At 40.8% G+C, this 27,962-nt stretch overlaps 1 protein-coding gene across 1 annotated transcript; it reads left to right on the top strand.

The window, feature by feature from the left end:
- Positions 1–51: 51 nt before the first annotated feature.
- Positions 52–27,840, top strand: LOC119733007 (hemicentin-1-like). Its single transcript, XM_038206588.1, has 30 exons — positions 52–64; positions 197–520; positions 1,198–1,527; positions 2,544–2,873; positions 3,578–3,907; positions 4,710–5,039; positions 5,257–5,586; positions 5,906–6,226; positions 6,446–6,775; positions 7,770–8,075; positions 8,596–8,907; positions 9,160–9,444; positions 9,891–10,220; positions 10,386–10,682; positions 11,082–11,366; positions 11,754–12,083; positions 12,412–12,708; positions 12,856–13,167; positions 13,523–13,807; positions 14,034–14,363; positions 19,626–19,925; positions 20,400–20,486; positions 20,619–20,711; positions 22,463–22,549; positions 22,681–22,755; positions 23,554–23,586; positions 24,046–24,171; positions 24,699–24,723; positions 24,874–24,938; positions 25,507–27,840. Exons 1-30 carry the CDS (start codon positions 52–54, stop codon positions 25,575–25,577), a joined length of 6,969 nt encoding a protein of 2,322 aa, XP_038062516.1. The 3' UTR covers positions 25,578–27,840.
- The last annotated feature ends 122 nt before the right edge of the window (positions 27,841–27,962 follow it).

The raw sequence follows: 27,962 nt of genomic DNA, 5'->3' as shown, positions 1-27,962 counted from the left end.
TTCTAGCACTTCTAAAGCCTGCCAAAGCCAAACACGAATCCAGAATTTAAAATGTTTGATGTCAGTCTGAACAGCCAAATGCTTAATAAAGTTAGGCAGGAATAAAATCGGCCCAAATAGTCAGATATGTTTAATGGTCAAGTCTGAAATAGTGATGCTGTGTTCTGAGTAACTCAAGTTTCCCATGTCCATGCAGTGTCTACCGGTACATACATCGGCGCTGGTGGGAGAACACACGTTTACTTGTATTACTACGGGGACAATGAGTACCGCACCTGGACTGTTACAACGGCCAGCAACCGGCGGATTCGCATCAGCTTCTCAAGTTTCGACACCGAGGGATACCTCGACGTTCTGAGGATTGTCGACACCTCAACTGGTCAAGAGTGGACTTTCAGCGGGTCTTCACTTCCAGGCGATGTGGTGTCTACAGGAAGCAATCTTCAACTAACCTTCACCTCAGATTATAGCGTGACAAGTAGTGGGTTTTCTCTCTGGGCTAGCAGCATCCCAAAACCAAGTATGTTAATGACATACCACAATTACGCGACTAGCACTCAATGGGCAAATCATTGCAGAAAACTGTACAATATGGTGCTAAATGCCATGGACGTACACTCAGTGCACAATTCGAAACTTATAATACACCTTTTGATGAAAACAGAAAAAAAATCAACCAATTGGTTGATTTGTCTGTAGTTCAACGAAACAAACTACAGCTTTGCTCGCGGATTTTAAAGATATGTATGCATTTGCGAATTTTGTTTATTTTTTTTAATTGACTACCTGCTACAATCTTCCCTCATAAAATAAAAGTAAATATATAAGTACTTTTTTTCCGCATTTAATCATACCTTTTCAAAATACGCCAGCTGTTTTGCCTAAAAACTAAGGGCCCTCCAGTTTAAATAAAACCTAGTTGTACTGACTGTCAAATAGAGCACATATTTGACATGCCACAATCAACTTTAAAATAGAGTGTAACGTTTATTTGAAAGCTGGGTCTTGGAGCACAGTATGAGAACTCCAAAATCGTTGACGGGAATACGGAATATATTTAAATGTTTATCAATTACTGTAGGCTCGGCTTAACATTGGTTTTGGTGTCACTCTTTTGTTAAAAATGACTGTTTTATATATTGAGGGAGTATAAACCGCCGTGGCTGAATATGAAATATGTAAACTATTGTTGTCTAGCGCCCCCAGTGACGTCGTCTCTTTCCCTGCGAGATGCAAGTGGAACCAGACTATTGGGTGAGGTCACCGTGCTCGAGGGGGCGCCTTACATCTTCACGTGTGACGTCCAGGACACCAGTCCCGCTGCAACCATTCGCTGGTACCTTGACGGCGCCCTAAAGAAAACTGCTTACGCACCCAGCAGAGGAGAGTACAGCTTAGTGGACACCAGTGACGCTTGGATACTCACACCCAGCCGAGTCAATCAAAGCCAAGAGGTGAAGTGCGTTGCCAGCAACACGGTGTCACAGGAACCGTTCCCATACGTGAATGTTACGCTCGACGTCTACGGTACGTCACTGCCTGAAATGAATATTTTTGCCATGCGCTGTATCGAATGTGTGTAAAAAATACCTTACTTTAGGATGAGAGAAAGAGATTGTGGGAGTGCTTCTTTTCTACTTCCAAATCCCAGGCAGCGCATAAATCGTACAATGTATCCCGCTGCAAGTTAGAATTTAAGAACGTTTCGTAAAAAGGACTCTCGCACATCCGTGCTGAAATGAAGACAGGGTTTTCTCTGGACACTTAGCATCCGTTCAATAAGGAAAAAATGTGTAGATGTGTGTGCGTGTGTCCCATTTTATGGTTTTACGATGGAGGACAGACACACAATGAGAGAAAAAATGATCCATTCAATCCTCGAGCGTTTGGGTCTTTTGTTGAACACAGTCCTCGATCGCACGGTTATGTGCTTAGTCTTTGGGAGAGCGTTATATTCATTAGTAAAGGGACAAAGGGAAACACAAAGCATTGTCATTGGTCCTATAGAAATCCACGACTGTGTGTGAGGTTGTTTCTGCATTCAAAAGGGGGCGTTAAATAGTAGAGGACAATAGGGTCCACAATTCCCAAAGGTCCACAATTGACAATCGTGTACTAAACAGGTCTTCCTAAAAAGTACAAGTAGGGTCTACATTTAAAGGTAAAGGTGATCATCCGGCAACCCTCGGTCAACTTTCATCCTTCTCAGCTTCACCAGTTTCGAGCTTCACCGGCAGAGCATACTGTTCGAAACGTTGAGTCCCCCCGGTTCTTTTCAGAACCACACATACTCACAAAACAGAGTTATTCACATGGTGCTACCGCAAACTTATCTTGTCTTACTTCTAATCTAGCAAAAGCTAATAATAAAAAAGTAAACACTTTAAACTTTCCGCAAATGCTTTACTGTACAGTAAAAGCATTTGCTGCATTTCTATTCATACAATTGCAAGTAAATGCTCAAAAATATGTAGTAAAAGCAAATGCTACTTTTTATACATACGACCCAATATAAATTTTAAGTCTTTTATTCTTTACGCCAGTACCTCCAAGCACTATTGAGCTGTGGGATTCTTATGAAAACTCAACTACCAACAACGACACATTTTACTTGGTGGCCGGAGTAGAGCACCAGTTCTCTTGCGTGGTTCCCAGCATCAATCCAGGCGCAGACTTCAACTGGACCCTTGGCAGCATGGTGCTCACAGAGGACAGCAGCAACGATACTTCCGATGGTGACGGGCTCATTACAAGCATCAGTGTTATTACCCTTAACCCTTTCTGGGCCTACCACGGGAAAAACCTGCGATGCTCCGCCTCAAACTACGACGGCTTCCCTACTGTTAACATCAGCTTGACCATCGATGTGAAAGGTACGAAGGAGCTCAAAAGATAGGAATATCTATAAATTGCACAGCAAGTGTTCGGCGATTAATTAGGCAACACAAATTATGGGGTTTTGAGAAAATTCGGTTTGTCTTCAGCTTAAAGAGATGTTCGTGTCCTTTGGCATGGGGACCCTAGCACATGCTCTTGCCCATAACGGTCAATGCTCTCCTCAAAGACACTTTAAACTGTGTAAGATGTGGCAAAATGCTGGTGAATGTATCTATGTAATTTTGGAGAAGATTAATGGCTTCTCTGTGATTCTGAAAGCTGGGGTGAATTAGCCGAACAAGAGACGATTTCCACGTTTGAAGAAAAACGTAATGAAAGATCTATCAAAAACAGGTAAATAAAATTATATGCTGACAAAGGGACGATTAAGTGGCTAACATATAGTTGACTTGTTATTGACTTTTGCAGATTCTGCTAAATCTCTGGAAACTAAATGCTGTTATAATACTCTTCAGAAATCGGCTTTGCTCAAATGTGCAATGTATGTGGAAATAATAATACATGTGTATTTTCCCCTTATGCGTGTAGAAAAAACTGATAACAATTCGCAAAATTGTGACTTTCAATTTGTAATTTGAGTTCAAATCGTCAGAAAACATAAGGGTTTTTGTGCTGTGCTAATGAGAGAAAAGAGAGTGTAATTTAAATATAGTTTTAATGATCACATTTCTTTCTCAAGTCCCGCCCACGCAATCGTCCCTGTCAATCTACGATCCCGAGGGAACCAGACTCGGCCAAACCGCAGCTGTTGACCAAGGCAAACCATATAACTTCACCTGCGAGGTGCAGGGAACCAGACCGGCCGCAACCACCATGTGGTTCATTGGTGACGCTTTGCAAAGGACCTTCATTCCTCCCTCCGGTATAGGTGATGATTTAGTGGATACTTCAGACAGTTGGACATTCGCTCCTAACAGATCAATACACGGTCAGCAGTTGAGGTGCATGGCAGGGACACCCGAGTCGCAGGAGCCACTGCCATTTGTGACCACTGCACTCAATGTCAACGGTATGTAATTTAAGGGATGGGGGAAAAAAAGGCCGGTTTGGCCTGGCCTTAAAAGAGATGTGAGAACCTCGGTCCTTCTTGAATCTCGGGGAAAAAAGTTTGTGTTGGAGGTATTGCATATTCTGAGTTTTGTTATTTTATTTAAGCGCCAATGAATGCAGAGTAAGTTACTTAAGTCTTCCTAAGCGTTGAGATAGTTGGCGATTGCCCTCTAACTCTGCCTTAACGCATACGGTACATGAAACTCTCCAGTCAAAGCTTCCTGAGCCAGAACTTGCTGTCAACAGTTACTTGATGGAAAACCTAGCGTCCCTACACGCTACACACACTCTAGACTATTTGCACCTCACTCATTTCCCGAGAAACGTGCAAAGAATCCCTGAGAGTTTGGGGTTCCCCTCAGCCGTATATCTTGTTTCAAATGTCTCGATCGACTTTGGTATTTTTTTGACAGAGAGTAACATGGGAGAACGGGGTTCACACTCACTCAATTGTCCGTAATAACAGGTAGTAAATGACACTTCAATAAAAGCATTCAATACCAGTCACATGACAAGAAATCAAACTAGCTGGTCATCTTGCTTTATTTGTTGCTATCCACTCTCTTTTTCGAGGAACTAAAGTTGACAGTTTGCACAATTTCAGTGGCTCGGCCAAGGCTGAGACGGACTCGTCCGATCACCCTAGTCCTCCATCCTTATAGTCAAAACCCGTGATCTGGGAAACTTCTTTCACTGAATGCATTCTCGGTTAATCATACAGTATTGTTGATTACCAAAGCTTTTCGTTATCGAATACTTAGTTCTTCCAACGGTTATATCTCTGTACGACTGGGCTGGGAACACCTCCTTCGTCAACGGGACCTCGTATCTGATCGCTGGAGTGGAGCATGAATTCACATGTGAGGTTCCAGGCATCGACCCAGCAGCATCCATGACATGGACCTTGGGGAGTCAAGGCATCACATCAAATATCACCAAAGACATCGTGGGATCTGACGGACTGACCAACAGCAGCAGCACCGTCACGGTGTCTCCTACTTGGAACAACCAGGGAGAGTTACTGCAATGTCATGCTTTCAACAAGCCTGGCTACCCTGGTTTGAACGTCAGCGTGACCCTTGATGTCAAAGGTTGGTCATAGAACGCATTACACCCACAGATGTTTATTACGCCGTGTCTTCATCTGGCATCGGAGTTCAGGCTTAATCCTCACCTTCGTTTATTAGAAGATGTTTCAAGAACCAAGTGTTTGTTTTTGCTTCAGTTTGGTTCCGGCTCTTATTTATGTGCCAAAAACTGCACCTTTGTCCTTTTTAATCACTTTCCGTATCGTGTTACTTCTTATAGTGCCTCCACAAGAATCGTCTGTTTTTCTCCTGGACCTTGATGGATTCCTACTAGGAACCTCAGTGGATGTCGATGAAGGCAGCCCAGAAACTTTCACGTGCGTGGTACAGGACACTAGACCAGCAGCGACTATTGAGTGGTTCCTGAACGGGGTCCTCGAGAGTACAGTCAGCCCCGCAGAAGGCCAAAGCAACGGCCTTGTCAACACTACTGGGACCTGGACGTTGACTCCGGAAACAAAGCACCACCGGCAAGTTGTGATGTGTGCGGCTTGTACAGCAGAGGCATCTCGCCCATTCCCGTTTGTGACCGTTTCCCTTAATGTTAAAGGTAAGACAGGAACAGCATAGTTGTCGACATGAACTAAACATTCGCTAGTTCAAGCATTCTCCCTCTTTGTCGTCGGTTAAAAATACCTCGTATCTGTTAACAGTTCTTTGCGATATGAGAAGATGTTTGAATATCTGTGATACGGTTGAAAGATTTGTATTATTCTTTTTGACCCCGAAACTAGCGTATTCCATGGATCAATGCACATGCGCAGTTAAAGAAAGCCCTCGATACTAACATGGATTATTTTAGTCGGGTTACAGCTTATAATTGAAAGTGAAGGTCAGTGAGATATTTTCTTCTCCTTTTTTAAATTCAGTTCTCCCAAAAGAGATTTTCTTGTTTGACTCAAGAGGAACCTACTCGTCTAATGACACTGCGTACTTGATCGAAGGAGTGGATCATCGGTTCACTTGCGTGGTGCCTGACATCAACCCAAGAGCATCGTTCACATGGACTGTGGCCAATCAAGAGTTTAGTAACAGCAGTGAAGTCACGAGCAACAGCGGTTTCCTCACCAGTGCCAGCCACGTCAGAATGGCGCCCTCATGGGCTGACCATGGACAGGAATTGCTTTGCCGTGCCACTAACAGGGAAGGTCATGTGGGCATCAGCACTGGCGTGGTGCTGGACATAAAGGGTATGAAATAGGCCTATTGAAAACCTTACCTGATCATGTTACACTCTCTCCTATCAAAGTCGCATTCCAAACAAACGGCCTCAATTGCAAACTTCATTTAAACAGGAAAAAAGAGAGGTGAAGCTATATAATGAATCATGTATAAATCAGTACACTGACTCAATTGTTTTCCTTTAATGACTTCAGAACCTTTATCAGTGTTTTATTTCTTTTCCACAGTACCACCTCGATCTTCTTCTATCTCGTTATACGACGCCAGTGGGACCAGTCTGGTGAATACTTTTGTTGTTGACCAGGGATCGCCTAGCAGTCTTCGATGTGAAATACAGGGTACCAGACCAGCTGTTGCCATTGGGTGGTTCTTGAATGGCAACCTGCAAAGAACAGCTGATCCACATTTCGGGGAGGACATTGGATTGGTCAATACCTCAGACACGTGGTCATTCACGCCCAGCAGAGCCAATCACGGCCAGGAGGTGAGGTGCGTGGCTAGCACCGCTGAGTCACAGGAACCGTTGCCATCCAAGGCACTTAACCTAGAGGTCAATGGTGAGTATTGACGTCGTGCAGTAATGATGCCGATGAATGACCTAAGGTTATCACTTTAAAGGTAGAGTCCATCATTTGCAGCCATCCGAAAAGTAACTGGCGTAATTATTGTTAAAAAACTAACTTGGTTGAAAGATAGTAAGGAGACTAAACTCCCTGCGAAATTATTCTTTCTGGGAAGCTGTCATTTTGAAGTAATCAACGAAAGAAGGCATTTCCAACGGTGATTCTTAAGAAGCACCGTAGGAAAATTTAAATTAGTAGTTCGTTTTGTTATTCAGCGCAGCGCGCACAAGTATTCGAACGACGCACACGCGCGCGCGGTTGTTATAATTCGTCGGATCAGTGCGCGACGTCGCGTATAGTTGCAATTCAAAACAATTCAAAACATGATTCAGCAACTTTTGATTTGAAATTGAGATCTTAGAATGCTGTTTTTCTCGGAATGTACAGCTGAAGCTTAGCTGAAACTTCATCAGGTTAGTTGCTCAGTATCTTTCATTAGATTTTGAACTCTTTTGTTGCTTCAAACGAACAAAATGCACAAATTACAAATGATGGACTCTACCTTTAACATGTGAAAATAATCCCAATGATCCGAACACGTCCTCGGTTGTTTTGTGTCATGTTTTTCTTGGTCAATCAGATCGACCTTTGGATCGTCGGTAATACGACAATGACAAAAGGTCAAGAAAGGAAATGCACAGGTGCTCGTTGGTAAATGTATATTTAAACCGTAACGACTGTGTTTTTGTAGGTTTACCATATTTTCCTTGGATCATTGGCAACACGACGACGACAGGTCAAGAAGGGAATCTATAGGTTAGCGGTAGTACATGTATAGTAAAACCACACTTGTCTGTATTTTTCTAGGTCAAACAGAATGTTTATGGATAGCTGCTAATACGACAATGAAAGATGATCACATAGGAAAAAATGTAATGGTCCTTCGCAGTGAATGAATAGTAAGCCCACGTTGTCTGTGTTCTTCTAGGTCCACCCGATCTTCCCTGGATCGTTGGTAACACGACAATGACAGAAGGCGTTACAACTACTCTGACGTGTTATGCTGACATGGGTTTTCCTGATGACTGGCTGTTGTACTGGTCATTCGGCGACGTGTACGATATAGCCAACCTCACAACTGTACCGTCAGCTTCGGATGATCGCTTTATGTTCACTAGCGCCCTCAACGTCACACCAACGAGAGATGACAACGGGAAGACAATCACCTGCACTGCACGGAAGGATTCTTGGACAGTTCATCCTACCACAACGTATGGTCCTATCAATGTACACTGTAGGTATCATGATGGAGAATTCAATCTTTTACATAGCGGAATATATAGGGAGTAAAACACTTAAAGAATAACATGGGCGGAACCAGAATTTTCGCAGGGGAGAGGGTTCAGGCCCGTAAGATTTGTTCCAGTTTTGCCTGATTGTTGTGGACAGGCAGGCATTAGGTAATGCGGCACATTCTTACTGATGCACTTATTGTCGGTGTTTGGTGTCAGAGCGGGGAGGGGGGTTCTAACCCCAAGCCCCCTTCTTGTTCCACGCCTGGATAACATGGCGGTCAGTTAAAAACTTATCCAAAGTCAAACCACAGGTTGAAATGTGTTCCGACATGGAATGTGTTCAATTGAAATAATCCGTCCTTGAACATGGATCTTAATTCTGCAACCAAAACTAGATAATCAATTATTAAAACTGTTGAAGTGTTATACTAAACACGTTTTATGTTTTAAATCAGCTGTTCTTTTATATTTGAAAGAAAAGCAAATATCTGAAATCGTTGAAATAATTTTACCATTTAGTTTGTCCGCGATGGGTAAGCATCACCAACTGTCCACTCAAAGCCATACCAGACAGCATGGTATCATTCAGGTGCGTGTCCGAGAGCAGCAACCCAATAACAAACCTGACCTGGTTGAGAAACGGCCGGCGCAAAACCAACCCTGCTCCGCCAGCACTCCCGAAAGGAGACTATGGCGGTCACGTGACCACGGAGGACTTTACAACAGCTGTGCTGACCAAAGAGGACAATGGGGCATTGTTCACTTGCTGCACGGCTAAAACGACAGCCTGCCCCGCCGACGTGTGCGACAGCTGTTCACTCAATGTTGAATGTAAGTAATAAGTCATATTTATCTGACCGCTCAATAATAATGCCTTTTTCTAATTTCCACTACATACATTATGCATTCTGTCCAACTTCTGCCGTCCTGTAACATACACCTAGGCTGAAACTTTAACTCATAAGCACCCCCACTATATTTTTCTATATTGTATAGTTTTCCAATGAAGCATTACTGTCCTGGCCCGGTAAAGGGCGGCACAGTAAGTATTTGTCTGCTTCACATTAATGTAATATTTTGCAGATCGACCATACTTTTCCGAGCCGAAGGCAACCACGCCCAGTCCTGTGAGAGAGGGCGGTGACGTCATCCTGTCCTGCGGCGCAGACGCGAATCCCATGCCCCCTGGCTTCATCACGTGGGAGAAGGTCGGGTCTCCCGACTCCCTCCCCTCCGTCTACAGCGATGGTACCAGCAACCTGACACTAAGCAGCATCAGCAGGGAGCAGGCTGGGCCGTACAGATGCCGCGGAGACAATGGTGTACCACCCGTAGTGTTCTCGAATCCAATCGACATTGCCGTTTACTGTAAATCACCATTTGTAATTTAATTCTTCGATTTTCGATTTGAGTAAACCTTTCGAAAAGGTGACAATATTCAACGAATTTGTTCTTAAGCTGACCGAGTCAATGAGTAAATTCTTTTGAAATCGGCCTTCTCGTTTAATATAAGAGGCACTACACTACAAACTTTCCATTACTAATCTGTTCTCATTATCATCGTGGTTTTGTTTTGATCTATGATATAAATTATGTCTTGATGTGAAAAGGGCCTTGAACAACGTTTCTAGACCCTTTTGTGTCCCAGTAATCTTCATGTTACCTCCAAAGCAGACTGCCACGAATTGAATACGTAATAAATCAATGGATGCTAACATTATGAATGATAGTCACTACTATTCATGGAAGCGTGAACAAACAATGATACCATTTTGTTATTAAAAACTTCACTATTTGCCTTTTTCCTCCAAAAGATGAGGTAAACATCACAAATAAGGCAGACACCTATGTTGGGGCTGCGGACGGTGAGGGGGCCGTTCTTCTTTGCACAGCAAAAGGCAATCCACTGCCTTTAACCGTCTGGTTAGACCCAACTAACGAAGAGATCAACAATGACACAGACGCAGGAAGAATCATTCAAGCCGTCACAAGCAATGGAGGAGATGACATATATGGCTACTCTGTTACGAGCATCCTGGAAATCAAAAGAGTGACTGCGGAAGGAGACTATGGTTACTACACATGCTACAGCGGAAACGGTGTAGGACGCGTAGACATGTTGCATATCCATTTGAACATTAAAGGTATGGTTTTCAAAGTCTAAAAGAAGTGAAATATGTCTCAAATGCAACGTCAAGACATACACAATATCCAAGGACAGTGTCCCTATCAGAGTGAAAGATAGACAGAAATTTCGTGTCATTTTGCGAGTGTTTATAATTAAAAAGTGGGTTCTTTTATTTGTCAAGTGGTGCCATCGTCGCCCTACGATGTGTCGATAGACGAGGAACGAATCACCGCCGATTCGGTCACTATTACGTGGCGCCCTGGGGCCGAGGTTGGGACGCCTCAATGGTTCTACGTCAACTACCGGGAGCTTGGAAAAGCAACGGACTTCGACCCCAGCACAAGAAGCCAGAGACTACAGGGATCCAACGAGTACACGGTGGAGGGCTTGCGTCCTTACGCAATGTACGAGGTTGAGGTATACGCTGAGAATGCCCATGGAAGAAGCGAGGCCGTTAAGACAGTTGTCAAGACATTGCGTGAGTTTTCAATGACGTTTATTGACAAGGACTCAGAAACTTGTCGACAGTGAAACCGAATTTGTGATACTATTAGGCAAACACCTAAACTACTACGCAATCAAATAAATACAAGCCTCGTCAATGAGGTGCATCATGAGGGTGCACTTGTATATGCCTGATTGCACGAACTTCTTCCTTTTGGTGTAAAACTCCTCTTCTTCCTTGCAAAAGAAAGCCAGGAAAGGCTTTTCCCCAGACGTAAAGCACTAGCAAGGTACAATTTCATCCAGGAGTTTGATGTTTACTCTTATCAGATTTATGAAAGAAAGAATTAAAGAAATCTAAACTCCGCTCTCGAACACTTTAACAAGTTGACACATATCTCTTTAATAAACTGTAATGTACTCTTATTTTCAGATTGTCCTGTATTTACCGACCCAACGTCACTTACGACGAATCCCGTGGATGAAGGAGATGACATCACACTGTCCTGCAGCGCCGACGCCAATCCCATGCCCACTGACTTCATCACGTGGGAGAAGGTCGGGTCGCCTGACTCCCTCCCCTCCGTCTACAGCGATGGAACCAGCAACCTGACACTAAGCAGCGTCAACAGGAAGCAGGCTGGGCCGTACAGGTGCCGGGGAAATAATGGTGTACCACCTGTTATCTTTTCAAGATCCATTGATGTCATCGTTCTCTGTAAGTCTTAATTTCGTCTTTCCAAATCACAAACATTTATTGAAAATCACTTCCAGCCGGTTGGTATCTAATTAACTTTAAGCATTTTATCAAATGCTGTATGGTCATCAGTGGTTGCATAAACTTTAATATGTAAATACCTCCATGTAATAAAGTGTCATATCGTATAGCATAGGGTTGTTACAGCTTTACTATTAACGCAAAATCATCCATTTCCATCATGTAGATCACTTCTTAATTCACTGTACATTCTAAGTTTGCGTATATTGTAAAAACATCTCAAGTGTAAAGACTCCGTCATTAACAGTTTGCTTCTTTGAAGTGGAATTTCACACAAAATGTATCTTTGTAATTATCGTGTTTGGTGCTTGAAATTTATTTTTGAAGATGAAGCCGCCATAACAAGCCAAGCTGATAACTGCGTCGAAGCCGATGACGGTGAGGCCGCTATTCTGACCTGTACGGTCAAAGGTAACCCCCATCCTTTAATTAGATGGTTGAGTCCAACCCGCACTAGGATGACTAATCATACTGAGCCAGGTAGGATAACCCAGGTCGATACCATTAGCGGCGGGGATGTTGTCTATGGATACACGGTGACAAGCACTTTGCACATCAAAAACGTGACCGGTATTGGAGACTACGGCTTTTACGTCTGTACCTGTGGAAATGGCGTTGGGAGGGTGGACGCGTTGTCCATTCAGCTGACTTCGAGAGGTGAGTATTGTATGCCTTTATAAAACCATGTTTAATCTAACATTACTGCAGTTCCTTGGGAGAGCCAGTCCTCCTTGTATCTCACTGGCTGATGAACTGCTGACTGACTGCAGAGGAGAGTCTGGAAGTGCCACCGTATGGGCTTTTTGTTAGAGCTAAATACGGCTATTTGGGAACACCATATGCATTAAGAGCAACCCAGCGAATTTGTGAATCGCTTGACTATAAGAATTTTCTGCTCTGTAACCTGTTCTACTATAATTCCCTTATCCTGTTTGTTTACAAGGCAAGGTACATAATTCACATTATTCTCCTTTGGGTGGATTAGTTTTACCAGCTGCACCGATGAACGTCTCCATCGAAGAAGCTATGAACACGGCCACGACCATCACAGTGTCATGGACACCTCGGAACGAGGCTGCACCAAACATCTGGTTCCATGTCAATTACAGAGAGCTTGCAACGACTGACGACTTCGATCCCAACACGCGCAGCGACAGACTCCATGGCGTCACTTCATTCACTCTGATGGGACTGCGTCCTTACTCCGTGTACGAGGTTGAGGTTTATGCAGCAAATGGCAATGGCGTGAGTGAAGCTGTGACGATCATCGGCACGACTGCGCGTAAGTATACAAATATGTACGGAAGGAACGTGATGTCAAAATGGCTGGCTGCAACCTAATAGAAGTGTCGTTGGTATTATGGAATTAGCCAATGACAGTCGCACGTTTGGCACATTAATAATAATAAGTCGACTACTTTTCTCTCAGTATGTACAAGGATGGTGAGCATCACCGGTTGCCCGTACAGAATCGTATCAGGCGGTAGTGTGTCCTTGAGCTGTGTATCCGAGAGCACGAACCCGGCCACCAATCTGACTTGGCTGAGAGACAATGTTGAGCAAACTGGTCATCCAGGGCTAATGATTACTGATGGCGACTACGGTGGCCGAATGACGACACTGGACTTCACGACAGGCGCACTCACCAGAACAGACAACGGGGGTGAATACAAGTGCTGCGCCGCCAGACCATCGGTCTGCACCGCAGACGTGTGTGACACGTGTTCACTGAATGTTGAGTGTAAGTTTTATTCCAAACATGTTGTCATGAGAGCAAATAAACATTATTTTACAATAGGCGTTGTAAATATATTAAGGGGAAAATAACAAATGTGTTGACAAACCCTCCTTAAACTTAAGTGGTTCTTCATGGAACGCGATCTGTTGTGAGTTCCTTGTTGAAGCTTTCAGATAATGTAGCACACAGCTGTAATTACTGCACCTTCCGTTAAAGTTCACGTCACTTCTTTCCCTGAAAGGTTGCACTGTTTAAGAAGACAAGGCTACAACTGAAATCACTTTACCGTCGCTAATAATGTGCGTAGATGTAACATGCAGATCGTTTCCTTTCCCCAATTTACTTTTCAAACCTCAAGATCGTCCCTTCTTTTCGGAGCCGATGGTTCTCACACCCGGTCCAGTCGAGGAGGGAGATGACGTCATCCTGTCCTGCAGCGCAGACGCCAATCCCATGCCCGCTGATTTCATCACGTGGGAGAAGGTCGGATCTCCTGACTCCCTTGCCTCTGTTTACAGCGATGGTACGAGCACTCTGACACTAAGGAGCATCACAAAGGAGCAGACTGGGTCATACAGGTGTCGTGGAAACAACGGTATACCACCCGTTGTATTTTCAACGCCAGTCGACATCATCGTGCATTGTAAGTTTCATGCCCTTCGATTGATTGTGTTAACATTTATTTAAAGGATTTCAAAGTACAGCATTGACCTGTTTTTAACCGGATAGTTTTATGTTAAACATGTCTGTAACTAACATTGCCGAATATTCGTAAAGCCATCTCCTTAACATCAATTGACAATGCAAAGCGTTCCCGTAATGTTTAATGAATTCAAGTCTTCCGTTTCCCACTTGTGTATCTCTCAAAGTTGGAGTTACCATAACAAACCCAGAAAACAACTACGCCGAAGCCAACGTTGGGGAGAGAGCCACTCTAGTATGCACGGCCGAAGGCAACCCCTACCCAATGACGACATGGTTGGGTCCGACTGGCACCAGAATAACCAACCAGAGCCATCCTGGAAGGATCACACTGGTGGAGACCATTCACGGCAGAGGTGGCGTAGAGGGGTACACAGTGACGAACACCTTGCAAATCAATACAGTGTCTGGAGCAGAAGACTACGGCTATTACGTGTGTGACTGTGGTAACGGCATCGGAATGGTGGACACCCTGACAATTTTGCTGAATAGCAGAGGTGAACCTTAAACTCTTAAACCGATTACATTTTGGTGGCAACCTTAGGTATTTAGCATTATGCAAACATATATTTCTAAACACTGAGTTACTTACAACTTGTGACATAAGTTCACGTTCCAATAACTCAAAAACTACTCTGAATTGGAACTCTTCGGGGTTTTGATTATTTTATTTCTCTTCAGCTGAAGTTGACAACACAACGCCGGAGCTGAACGCTGAAACCTCAGTCGCCTATGGCGTCATGATAACGAGCAAGTCTCAAGGTAAGTTCACGTTCCAATAACTCAAAACCTACTCTTAATTGGAACTCTTCGGGGTTTTGATTATTGTTATTTCTCTTCAGCTGAAGTTGACAACACAACGCCGGAGCTGAACGCTGAAACCTCAGTCGCCTATGGCGTCATGATAACGAGCAAGTCTCAAGGTAAGTTCACGTTCCAATAGCTCAAAACCTACTCTGAATTGGAACTCTTCGGGGTTTTGATTATTGTTATTTCTCTTCAGCTGAAGTTGACAACACAACGCCGGAGCTGAACGCTGAAACCTCAGTCGCCTATGACGTCATGAGAACGAGCAAGTCTCAAGGTAAGTTCACGTTCCAATAACTCAAAAACTACTCTGAATTGGAACTCTTCGGGGTTTTGATTATTTTATTTCTCTTCAGCTGAAGTTGACAACACAACGCCGGAGCTGAACGCTGAAACCTCAGTCGCCTATGACGTCATGATAACGAGCAAGTCTCAAGGTAAGTTCACGTTCCAATAACTCAAAACCTACTCTTAATTGGAACTCTTCGGGGTTTTGATTATTTTATTTCTCTTCAGCTGAAGTTGACAACACAACGCCGGAGTTGAACGCTGAAACCTCAGTCGCCTATGACGTCATGAGAACGAGCAAGTCTCAAGGTAAGTTCACGTTCCAATAACTCAAAACCTACTCTTAATTGGAACTCTTCGGGGTTTTGATTATTTTATTTCTCTTCAGCTGAAGTTGACAACACAACGCCGGAGCTGAACGCTGAAACCTCAGCCGCTTATGACGTCATGAGAACGAGCAAGTCTCAAGGTAAGTTCACGTTCCAATAACTCAAAAACTACTCTGAATTAGAACTCTTTGGGGTTTTGATTATTTTATTTCTCTTCAGCTGAAGTTGACAACACAACGCCGGAGCTGAACGCTGAAACCTCAGTCGCCTATGACGTCATGATAACGAGCAAGTCTCAAGGTAACTCAAAAACTGCTCTTAATTGGAACTCTTCGGGGTTTGGATTATTGTTATTTCTCTTCAGCTGAAGTTGACAACACAACGCCGGAGCTGAACGCTGAAACCTCAGTCGCCTATGACGTCATGAGAACGAGCAAGTCTCAAGGTAAGTTCACGTTCCAATAACTCAAAAACTACTCTGAATTGGAACTCTTCGGGGTTTTGATTATTTTATTTCTCTTCAGCTGAAGTTGACAACACAACGCCGGAGCTGAACGCTGAAACCTCAGCCGCTTATGACGTCATGAGAACGAGCAAGTCTCAAGGTAAGTTCACGTTCCAATAACTCAAAAACTACTCTGAATTAGAACTCTTCGGGGTTTTGATTATTTTATTTCTCTTCAGCTGAAGTTGACAACACAACGACGGAGCTGAACGCTGAAACCTCAGTCGCCTATGACGTCATGAGAACGAGCAAGTCTCAAGGTAAGTTCACGTTCCAATAACTCAAAAACTACTCTGAATTGGAACTCTTCGGGGTTTTGATTATTTTATTTCTCTTCAGCTGAAGTTGACAACACAACGCCGGAGCTGAACGCTGAAACCTCAGCTGCTTATGACGTCATGAGAACGAGCAAGTCTCAAGGTAAGTTCACGTTCCAATAACTCAAAAACTACTCTGAATTAGAACTCTTCGGGGTTTTGATTATTTTATTTCTCTTCAGCTGAAGTTGACAACACAACAACGGAGCTGAACGCTGAAACCTCAGTCGCCTATGACGTCATGAGAACGAGCAAGTCTCAAGGTAAGTTCACGTTCCAATAACTCAAAACCTACTCTTAATTGGAACTCTTCGGGGTTTTGATTATTTTATTTCTCTTCAGCTGAAGTTGACAACACAACGCCGGAGCTGAACGCTGAAACCTCAGTCGCCTATGACGTCATGAGAACGAGCAAGTCTCAAGGTAAGTTCACGTTCCAATAACTCAAAACCTACTCTTAATTGGAACTCTTCGGGGTTTTGATTATTTTATTTCTCTTCAGCTGAAGTTGACAACACAACGCCGGAGCTGAACGCTGAAACCTCAGCCGCTTATGACGTCATGAGAACGAGCAAGTCTCAAGGTAAGTTCACGTTCCAATAACTCAAAAACTATTCTGAATTAGAACTCTTCGGGGTTTTGATTATTTTATTTCTCTTCAGCTGAAGTTGACAACACAACGCCGGAGCTGAACGCTGAAACCTCAGTCGCCTATGTCGTCATGATAACGAGCAAGTCTCAAGGTAAGTTCACGTTCCAATAACTCAAAACCTACTCTTAATTGGAACTCTTCGGGGTTTTGATTATTTTATTTCTCTTCAGCTGAAGTTGACAACACAACGCCGGAGCTGAACGCTGAAACCTCAGCCGCTTATGACGTCATGAGAACGAGCAAGTCTCAAGGTAAGTTCACGTACCAATAATTCAAAAGAGCAGAGGCAGAGGAATCCGTGCGTTCCGATTTGAGTAGGTACAAATCACGAACATTTGCACTCGAGTCTTAATGTTACTGTTGTCTGGTGCAAAGTTTTGCACAAAATTAAAAACGTTTTGCTAAATTCAACATTATCTATCTTTGATAAGAGACACTGAAACTTCGTTTCCGTAAGCACCCTCGAAACGACTGTCTTCATATAATGTGGTGGTCTACCCCGTGAATTCTCTGAGCGGGGGTCCGTCCCTAGTTAAAGGGGAGGCTGGAAGTCAAAGAGTGCAGTTTGATTCTCCTGATCCTTTACTCTTGATGTTTGTAGTTACAATAAGCCCGGCTAGACCGCATCATGTACATGATGTAATACAATAAAACACTGAAATATAACAACCTATTTTACCTGTTTAATTAAAGATAGAGGAACTCACTAATTATGGTAAAACAATCCAAACAGTCTGTTTTGCATCTGTTATTTCGTTTTGTCCCTAAAATTAATCTTATCCTCATATTTACCTTATGTATTTGTGTGATTTTTTATTTAGTTGTAATGACACTGCTTATTGGTTATTTTTTTCCTTTCTGAAAAGTTTCTGCACCTAAATCTACAACAGTACTTAGCTGAAAACGAAAGTATCTGGTTATGTTTATTCTAATTGTTTTAACAGGTATTCCACAATCCAGTCAGTACCCTTTGACACTAAACATCACTCAGTTACTTTTGAATAAAATTAGATTATTGTTCCATTTTTTTAGCTGTGCTCGGTAACGCAACTCCACAACCCTTGATTGAAATCACAAGTGCCACTAGCGACGTCATCAAGGAAACTAGTATGACACTACGTAAGTTTCTTTAATCAGCATCTAACTTCACACTGATTTTTTTTCAAGAGGAACACCCACACGTTTCCGAAATTATGCGTCTACCTCCTCTTAATTAAAACTTCAGGATTTTAAAGATTTTTGTTTATCATCAGCTGAAGTTGACAACACAACGCCGGAGCCGAACGCTGAAACCCCAACCGACAATGACGTCATGAGCAAGTCTCAAAGTAAGTACTTAGAATTCACGAGAGCACAGATTCCGTCACTTCCGATTTTAGTAGGTAAACCTCGCGAACATTTCCAATTCAGATTTTATTGAACTGTTGTCTTGTGGGGATTTTGGCGAGACCGTATCATGTACATGATGTAACAAAATTTAAAAAGAAGAAGCCAATATTCCCTTTATAATTGGATCCTTAGCATATCCACGAGTTGATCTGAGTATTTATCCAACTAAACTCTCACCTCAGTATCAGTCCAACTTCCAAAGAATCGCTCTGTCGTCAAATGAAAGGCTTCCCTCTAGCCCCTTGGTAGGACACGTCACACGTGTACTGTGAAAATACAACATTCTATGAGAAGGAACACATGCACGCAGAAAGTCCCTTTGCACATAAGAATCACGAAAAATTCAGTGAACGCAAGCAAGAAATATAAATCTAAGTTTGTGAATAATAAGCAGTCTCCCCAAATATGGCGGTCAACAATTATTTTGTCGAGAGTTAAGAGGCCAGTCAGCAAAGCAACCCGCCATGTGTTTGTTAAGAAGCCTTCGTTTAGTGATTTAATCCACTTCGCGAAGGTTTTAGAAGTGGATCAGTATTCATTACGCAATAAACCAAGCATTGTTTAAAACTTTTTAAAGGTATTTTTAAATCAATAGCAAACAATTTGTATAACTATCATTAGTACCAAAGAAATCTTATTATTGTACCGCGTGTTCGCTTAAATATAGACAAAGCTGTAAGTCATTTTCAGTTATCTGGTTTACAAATAAAATAAGGGATGAAATAGGCCCTACTTAGTTTACTTTGTTTCTCTCTTTTATGGAAAGGCGAGCACGATGCTGAGAGAGGGGCTTATGTGGGTATGTACGTTTGAATACTATTTTAAATTTCAACCGATTATTATATTGAAAGTTGGATAAGAAATACAATTCATTGTTTCTGAAAAGGGAAGCATGTAGGTTTTCTCCTTAACATGACACTGATTTGTGAATTATTATCTAAACAGACGTTTCTTTTTTACAAGGTATAATCATTTTAAAATTATCTCAATAAATGACAATTACGCTAATGCCACAGAAGCCGTATCGGGGTCTACTTGCATTCTTGCATTCGTTTATTTTTATTTATTTATTTACATTAATTAATTAAGTTGTTTATGTTACATGTCCGTGTGTCCCTTTGCGTGGACATTAAAATAATATCGGGTCTTACAATAGGCCTTAATTGGACCGAAATTGTGAATCGTTTTGACACATATTCTGCCTGATTTGCGGTATTCAGCATTATGCAAACATATATTTCTTAACACTGAGTTACTTACAATTTGTGTCGTTCAACTGAAATCGATGAGTGTACTTAAATGATGAGGTCAAGTTTACACAAAGTAGCAATGTGGTCCTCTCATAGATTACTCAACATTATGCAAACACATATATCTAAACACTGAGTTGCTTATTGCTTCAGACACAACAATATAACGTGTTACATCATCTTACGATGTTTTGTTTTCTTTTGTTTCTCTTTTGTTGAAAGTTGAACCTGTCCCCCCTACAAATATCTCAATCGACCAGGGTCGAATCACTGCTTACTCGCTAACAGTAAACTGGATCCCTGGGACGAAGGTTGTAGGTCCAGAACAATGGATTCTCGTGAATTACCGAGAGCTGGTAACCACCACGAGCTTCAGCCCCAGCACACGCAGTGGCAGACTCTACGATGTCAGCGAGTACACAGTGGTCGGTCTGCGGGCCGACACGGAGTACGAGGTCGAGGTTTACGCTGAGAACGCCAATGGTGCGAGTGATGTCGTGACAATAATCGGAAAGACTCTGCGTAAGTAATTTTGAATTGTCTTTCATCCGGCTGCTTTTCATTTCTTTTTCAACGTCCCCCCCCCCCCAAATAAAAATGGCTTCAAAACGGTAACAAAACATCAAATGAAAAGGTTATAATCCGTATACATGTATGTGTAAAGGAATGTGCATATCATAATTATGTGGTAGAAAATCAAATCAGTCTGTGTTGCATATTTTATTGCAGTTTTTCCCAACAATTAGTTTTATCCTTAGATTTACCTAATGAGTTTGTGTAAGATTTGTTTTGGAGGTGACAACATTGCTGATGTTTATTTTAATTCAAAACAAAATAAAGTGTTCTGCCCTAATTCTACAACAATTACTCTACTAATTTGAAATCAATTTTGAAATGTATTTCACAATCGACTCAGTCCTTTTTGACACTAAACATCACTCAGTGAAGTTCATTTGAGTAGAAATAAATTCTTGTTAAATGTTTTTTTTTTTTAAGCTGAGCTCGATAATGCAACTCCTGAACCCTTGATTGGAATCACACGTGGCACTGGTGACGCCACAAAGGAAACAAGTACGGCACTGGGTAAGTTTCCTAAAATAATTAGCCTCTTACTTCACACTGATGTCATATATTTTTCGTGTGGGAACACATACAAGGTTGCCAAATTATAAGTCTACCTACTCTTACTTGAAACTTTGGGGTTTTGATTATTTGAATTATCTTCTGCTGAAGTTGACAACACAACGCCGGAGCTGAACGCTGAAACCTCAGCCGCTTATGACGTCATGAGAACGAGCAAGTCTCAAGGTAAGTTCACGTTCCAATAACTCAAAAACTACTCTGAATTGGAACTCTTCGGGGTTTTGATTATTTTATTTCTCTTCAGCTGAAGTTGACAACACAACGCCGGAGCTGAACGCTGAAACCTCAGTCGCCTATGACGTCATGATAACGAGCAAGTCTCAAGGTAAGTTCACGTTCCAATAACTCAAAACCTACTCTTAATTGGAACTCTTCGGGGTTTTGATTATTTTATTTCTCTTCAGCTGAAGTTGACAACACAACGCCGGAGCTGAACGCTGAAACCTCAGTCGCCTATGACGTCATGATAACGAGCAAGTCTCAAGGTAAGTTCACGTTCTAATAACTCAAAACCTACTCTGAATTGGAACTCTTCGGGGTTTTGATTATTTTATTTCTCTTCAGCTGAAGTTGACAACACAACGCCGGAGCTGAACGCTGAAACCTCAGCCGCTTATGACGTCATGAGAACGAGCAAGTCTCAAGGTAAGTTCACGTTCCAATAACTTAAAAACTACTCTGAATTGGAACTCTTCGGGGTTTTGATTATTTTATTTCTCTTCAGCTGAAGTTGACAACACAACGCCGGAGCTGAACGCTGAAACCTCAGCCGCTTATGACGTCATGAGAACGAGCAAGTCTCAAGGTAAGTTCACGTTCCAATAACTCAAAAACTACTCTGAATTGGAACTCTTCGGGGTTTTGATTATTTTATTTCTCTTCAGCCGAAGTTGACAACACAACGCCGGAGCTGAACGCTGAAACCTCAGTCGCCTATGACGTCATGATAACGAGCAAGTCTCAAGGTAAGTTCACGTTCCAATAACTCAAAACCTACTCTTAATTGGAACTCTTCGGGGTTTTGATTATTTTATTTCTCTTCAGCTGAAGTTGACAACACAACGCCGGAGCTGAACGCTGAAACCTCAGCCGCTTATGACGTCATGAGAACGAGCAAGTCTCAAGGTAAGTTCACGTACCAATAATTCAAAAGAGCAGAGGCAGAGGAATCCGTGCGTTCCGATTTGAGTAGGTACAAATCACGAACATTTGCACTCGAGTCTTAATGTTACTGTTGTCTGGTGCAAAGTTTTGCACAAAATTAAAAACGTTTTGCTAAATTCAACATTATCTATCTTTGATAAGAGACACTGAAACTTCGTTTCCGTAAGCACCCTCGAAACGACTGTCTTCATATAATGTGGTGGTCTACCCCATGAATTCTCGGAGCGGGGGTCCGTCCCTAGTTAAAGGGGGAGGCTGGAAGTCAAAGAGTGCAGTTTGATTCTCCTGATCCTTAACTCATGATGATTGTAGTTACAATAAGCCCGGCTGGACCGCATCATGTACATGATGTAATACAAAAAAACACTGAAATAGAAAAACCTATTTTACCTGTTTAATTAAAGATAGAGGAACTCACTAATTATGGTAAAACAATCCAAACAGTCTGTTTTGCATCTGTTATTTCGTTTTGTCCCTAAAATTAATCTTATTCTCATATTTACCTTATGTATTTGTGTGATTTTTTATTATAGTTGTATCGACATTGCTTATTGGTTATTTTTTTTCCTTTCTGAAAAGTTTCTGCACCTAAATCTACAACAGTACTAAGCTGAAAACAAAAAAACTGGTTATGTTTTTTTTTTCTAATTGTTTTGTTTTACAGGTATTTCACAATCCAGTCAGTACTTTTTGACACTAAACATCACTCAGTTACTTTTGAATAAAAATAGATTATTGTTCCATTTTTTAAGCTGTGCTCGGTAACGCAACTCCACAACCCTTGATTGAAATCACAAGTGCCACTAGCGACGTCATCAAGGAAACTAGTACGACACTACGTAAGTTTCTTTAATCAGCATCTAACTTCACACTGATCTTTTAAGAGGAACACCCACAAGTTTCCCAAATTATGCGTCTACTTACTCTTAATAATAAATTGAGGATTTTAAAGATTTTTGTTTATCTTCAGCTGAAGTTGACAACACAACGCCGGAGCCGAACGATGAAACCCCAGCCGACTATGACGTCATGAGCAAGTCTCAAGGTAAGTACTTAGTATACACGAGAGCACAGATTCCGTCACTTCCGATTTCACTAGGTAAACCTCGCGAACATTTCCAATTCCGATTTTATTGAACTGTTGTCCTGTGGGGATTTTGGCGAGACCGCATCATGTACATGATGTAACAAAATTAAAAAAAGAAGCCCATATTCCTTTTACAATTGGATCCTTAGCATATCAACGAGTTGATCTGAGTATTTATCTAACTAAAGTCTCACCTCAGTATCAGTCCAACGTTCGAAGAATCGCTCAGTCGTCACAAGAAAGGCTTCCCTCTGGCCCGCGGTAGGACACGTGTACTGTGAAAATACAATATTCTATGAGAAGGAACACATGCACACAGAAAGTCCCTTTGCACATAAGAATCAGGAAAAATTCAGTGAACGCAAGCAAAAAATAGAAATCTAAGTTTGTGAATAATAAGCAGTCACCCCAAATATGGCGGTCAGCAATTATTTTGTCGAGAGTTAAGAGGCCAGCTAGCAAAACAACCCACCATGTGTTTGTTAAGAAGCCTTCGTTTAGTCATGTATTCCACTTCGCAAAGGTTCTAGAAGTGGATCAATATTCATTACGCAATGAACGGAAAAGGTATTTTTAAATCAATAGCAAACAATTTTTATAACTATCATTACTACCAAAGAAATCTTATTATTGTACCGTGTGTTCGCTTAAATATAGACAAAGCTGTAGTTCATTTTCGGTTATCTGGTTTACAAATAAAATAAGGGATGAAATAGGCCCTACTTTGTTTACTTTGTTTCTCTCTTTTATGGAAAGGCCAGCACGAAGCTGAGAGACGGGCTTATGTGGGTATGTACGTTTTAATACTATTTTAAATTTCAAACGATTATTATATGGAAAGTTATAATAATAATGGAAATACAATTCATTGTTTCTGATGAGGGAAGCATGTACGTTTTCTCCTTAACATGATACTGATTTGTGAATTATTATCTAAACAGGGGTTTCTTTTTTACAAGGTATAATCATTTTAAAATTATCTCAATAAATGACAATTACGCTAACGCAACAGAAGCCGTATTGGGGTCTACTTGCATTCGTTTATTTTTATTTACTTACATTAATTAATTTGTTTATGTTACATGTCCGTGTGTCCCTTTGCGTGGAAATTAAAATAATATCGGGTCTTACAATAGGCCTTAATTGGACCGAAATTGTGAATCGTTTTGACACATATTCCGCCTGATTTGCTTCAGAGGTAAACTGATGTTAATTAAACAAACACATTTCAATATTTGTTTCCCCTAGTTGTTGAACAAGGATATTCTCTGCTAGTTGCAGGCATAATCGTCGTGTCCATTGTTGCATTCATCAGTATTATGGTTGCTGTAGCTGTGTTTGTGTATCACCGAAGATCTACCACCAACAACCTAGGTAAGCCTACAGGACAAATAGTTTCAATTCAGAAAACTCAAAACAAGACAAAGAAATATATTCTAAGCTAGTCTCAGAGCAAAAAACAAAGTTCTACTCAAATGATTCAGCATGGATAGAGGTTACGGGGTAATCATATACGATAACACTGCCCGGCCCTCTTAACCAGTCTACAATCTAATCACATCACAAGTGACTGTCATTCAGTCCGTCAGTCAAGCAGTTTTTTCAGTGATTTTCTTCCGATTACAATTGACTTTAAAATACATGTATTAAAGCTGAAAAACATGTTTAACTGTCGTACCGGATCTCGAGATCCGGTACCAAGCATACACCAGCACACTACAAAATCTACAGTTTAAATTTAACGCTGTGGTATCTATATGTCGGACCCATGGTGTAATTATTGTTGGAAACCGCTGGTCATCACTTAAGAACCATTTGTGTTTGGATACCCACAAATCTGCAGCTAGCGGTAAGACACAAACAAGATTACTATAACAAAAATATACTTTTTTTTTTTTCAGAAATTACCGCCCGCAAGACGAAGCTGTAAGTAAAGCATTCGGTTAAAAATATGAATCACCGCCAATAAATAACTTTCCAAATTCACAGGCTAATTGATTATTTCACGATTCGAATTAAGTTTAAATACTTGTATACTTTTAATATGTATTAAATGAAATACTTTTTTTTTAACAGCACACGCGCTTCCATCAAGTACGATGAGGAAAGTGACGTGGTAATGGAAAAGGCAGAAAACCTAGGTAAGCTGTCGGTAAAAATCATGGCAAATAAATGTAAATCAAAAAAGGAAATTGTTGGATTTTACCAATGAAATAATAAAATGTTTTCCATACAAGCTTATGCCCTTTAGCATTGCAGCCATCAGTGGATTTGTAAGTTATTACACAAGTAACAACAAATGGCATATGCCTAAAATTAATTAAATGTACGTATCAACAATGAAGTTACTATGAAACAAACCTACCGAGTCAATGAGAAAAAAAATAGTTAATCAATGTAAAGAAAGCACTGGTCCCAAAATTCCGGTCATAGTACTCCGTGAGAAATGGTTTCGAACAAAAGAAAACAATCATATAAGAGTGGTGAATATGTTTTGTTTTCTCAAAATGTGTAGTTGACAATGAGCTAAACTTCAACAAGTTCCAACACTTTCAAAATTTGAACAATTGTGTTGCTTCAAGCGAAACGAATTGGACGAAGAGTACATCTTCTTTTGTAGTTTAAGATTTGCTATCATTTCACTCATCAGTGGCCTTTGACCTCAGTTTTTAGGTTCAAGATCACGCACATATTCTACTGTTTTTGCAGACATTCCGCTACAGGTTCTGACCTCTGACTCCGGAGAGGCAACTCGTGAACACGGATCTACCAGTAACTGAAACAACAAATTTCTTGGCCGTGTGAGCACAGACTTACAAATAGACAAAAGGACCAGGGTAATAAAACAATTGATATAGATTTATAATCTGTAAACGATTTTAAACAAAATCTTTTAACAGCTGGAGAACAAACTAAAAACAAATTCATTGGGAAAAGGGTCGAGCCGACAGAACGTTACAATATATGTACACGTTATACTAAAAAAAAATTGTGGTAATAGAAAATGATAGTTAAGACACCAATTTGAGGATTTAATTAAAAAGCATAATTATATTCGAAATGCACGCTGAAATTACTGTACGCATATATAATATTTAGAGTTATTAATGTTCGTATAGGGTACAGTGTCTAAGAATACTGGAGATATAATGAGCATATAATAATAATTTGAAACAAAATTTCTGCAGAAAGTACTTGACAATAGATTTTTACTTACAACTTTCAATAATTTTTTTCCCTCACCTGTTGTGATTTATATTGATTTAACATTTAGTATTAATCTTAGAAATATTAAATAAATCGTATTTTATCTGATAAGATTTTAAGTAAAACTATATCCTCACACTGCATGAAGGAATTACTCAGTAATCACTATAACGATACATTAAAAAATCAAGAGTTATTAATGTTCGCATATAAGAAATATCTTTTGAGTATAAATTTCACTGCAGGGTCTATTCGCGCAAAAATGGCAACATATAACACTGTGTATGTTTGACAGAGATGGATGAATTTTCCAAGCTGCTGGAGACATTATGAGCAGATATGAACTCATTAAATTGGGAGGTTTAGCCGGTAGAACGAAGCAACGTGAATATTCTATATCAACTTGTAATCCCTTTTTCCTAATCTATAGTGCTTAGTATTGAACTATTATTTTAATTCTACAAGTACTTTAGTCATAGAAATAGATAGTCAAGACACTATTTTGATAATTTAAGTAAAATGTATGTACTCGGAATGCATGGTAAAAGAATTAATGAGTAATTACTCTGAATGATTAATATAGTGATAAGTGTATTGGCAACATTTATAGGCAATATACAACATTTGCTAACATCAAAAAAAGCAAAAGTAACACATTATTATCAAATACCTTACTACACTGTTAGTTCATAATCATAATAGTCTTAAGCATCCTGCGAAATCATGGCACCTGGTACGCATTCATTTTCAAGAAAAGTGAATGTTTTGTATCAATTTCCAACGATGGTCGGCTGACCATCGTTGGGAAACACTGACTTTTTGGTTAATACTGTCTCCCAATTTAATTTTGTTAGTTCACATTTTGCTTGAAATCGGTTACACATGCGTGAATAGGTGCTAGCCTTCTAGTCTTGTTCCCTGACCTGACAACCTATAAACTGCTCTATTTCGTCTGAGGTAGGGTCAAGGAGGCAGACGACAAGAACAACACTTTTTTTCTTGGTTTTCCCAGCATTTATAAGCACATAACTGTAAACAGGTCAGTGTATCAACATTTGCTTAACCCCCAATTCTATCCATTTCTGGAAATTACAGCAAAAGAAAATGTTGTAGATCCCCTTTATCACTATGTATGTTTTCATCGGAGGTTGATGGTTTTTCAAGCTAGTGGGGACAATGCGTATTAATAAGTATTGAATTATCATTGTAATGCTACAGGTGTTTTAAATAATGGAAATTGACAGCCAAATAGAGATGTCAAACTACACTCGGGGTGTACACTAAAATTACTTAATGTGTACTATGGGCCTTCAGTCGATATTTTTCTTCAAAAACCTACATCCTAACCCAATTCGGGACTCATGACTTTAAAGTAGCTTGTTGTCTGACACCTGTTGTGTTAATAGTTGTCTTTCAGAGAATATGACTCTTGTGTCAGCGTCATATTATTCTTCAGAGTCCAGACTTATAAAACAAATGATACATTTTGAGTACCGTATTTTACATGAAGGAGATACTCGTGATTATTGCAACATTTCTCACAAATTCTTACGTACTATTTCCATAATTTTCTAGTGTCTCATCAAGTGGCTTAAAACGATTCCTTATGTAAAGAGTAATATTAGTAAAGGGTTTGGTGAGGGGGGGCATTTACAGATGAGGTTACTGGAAGGTTTTGCATATGAAAAGGTCTATTGGAATGTCCCCCTGTTATCATATAATGATATTTTTGTGTATCTTGCATGGCCCAATTCGCCAACAATCATGTTAATGAATGCTCATCTAGCGATTATGTATTAGTCATTGTAGATTAATAAACATAGCGCATCAATAGAATCTTCTTGTGTGCTGCAAAGTGTAGATTTTTTAATGCGAGCCAGCATTATATTTTGCAGACAAAGCTGTTAGAATGTAGATTTGGGTCCGAAATGACATAATCAGATGTTTGTTGTGGAACT

Source organism: Patiria miniata, unplaced genomic scaffold, assembly GCF_015706575.1.
Source record: "Patiria miniata isolate m_02_andy unplaced genomic scaffold, ASM1570657v1 HiC_scaffold_25, whole genome shotgun sequence".
NCBI classification, from domain to species: domain Eukaryota; kingdom Metazoa; phylum Echinodermata; class Asteroidea; order Valvatida; family Asterinidae; genus Patiria; species Patiria miniata.
This window is presented reverse-complemented; position numbering and strand designations above follow the sequence as displayed.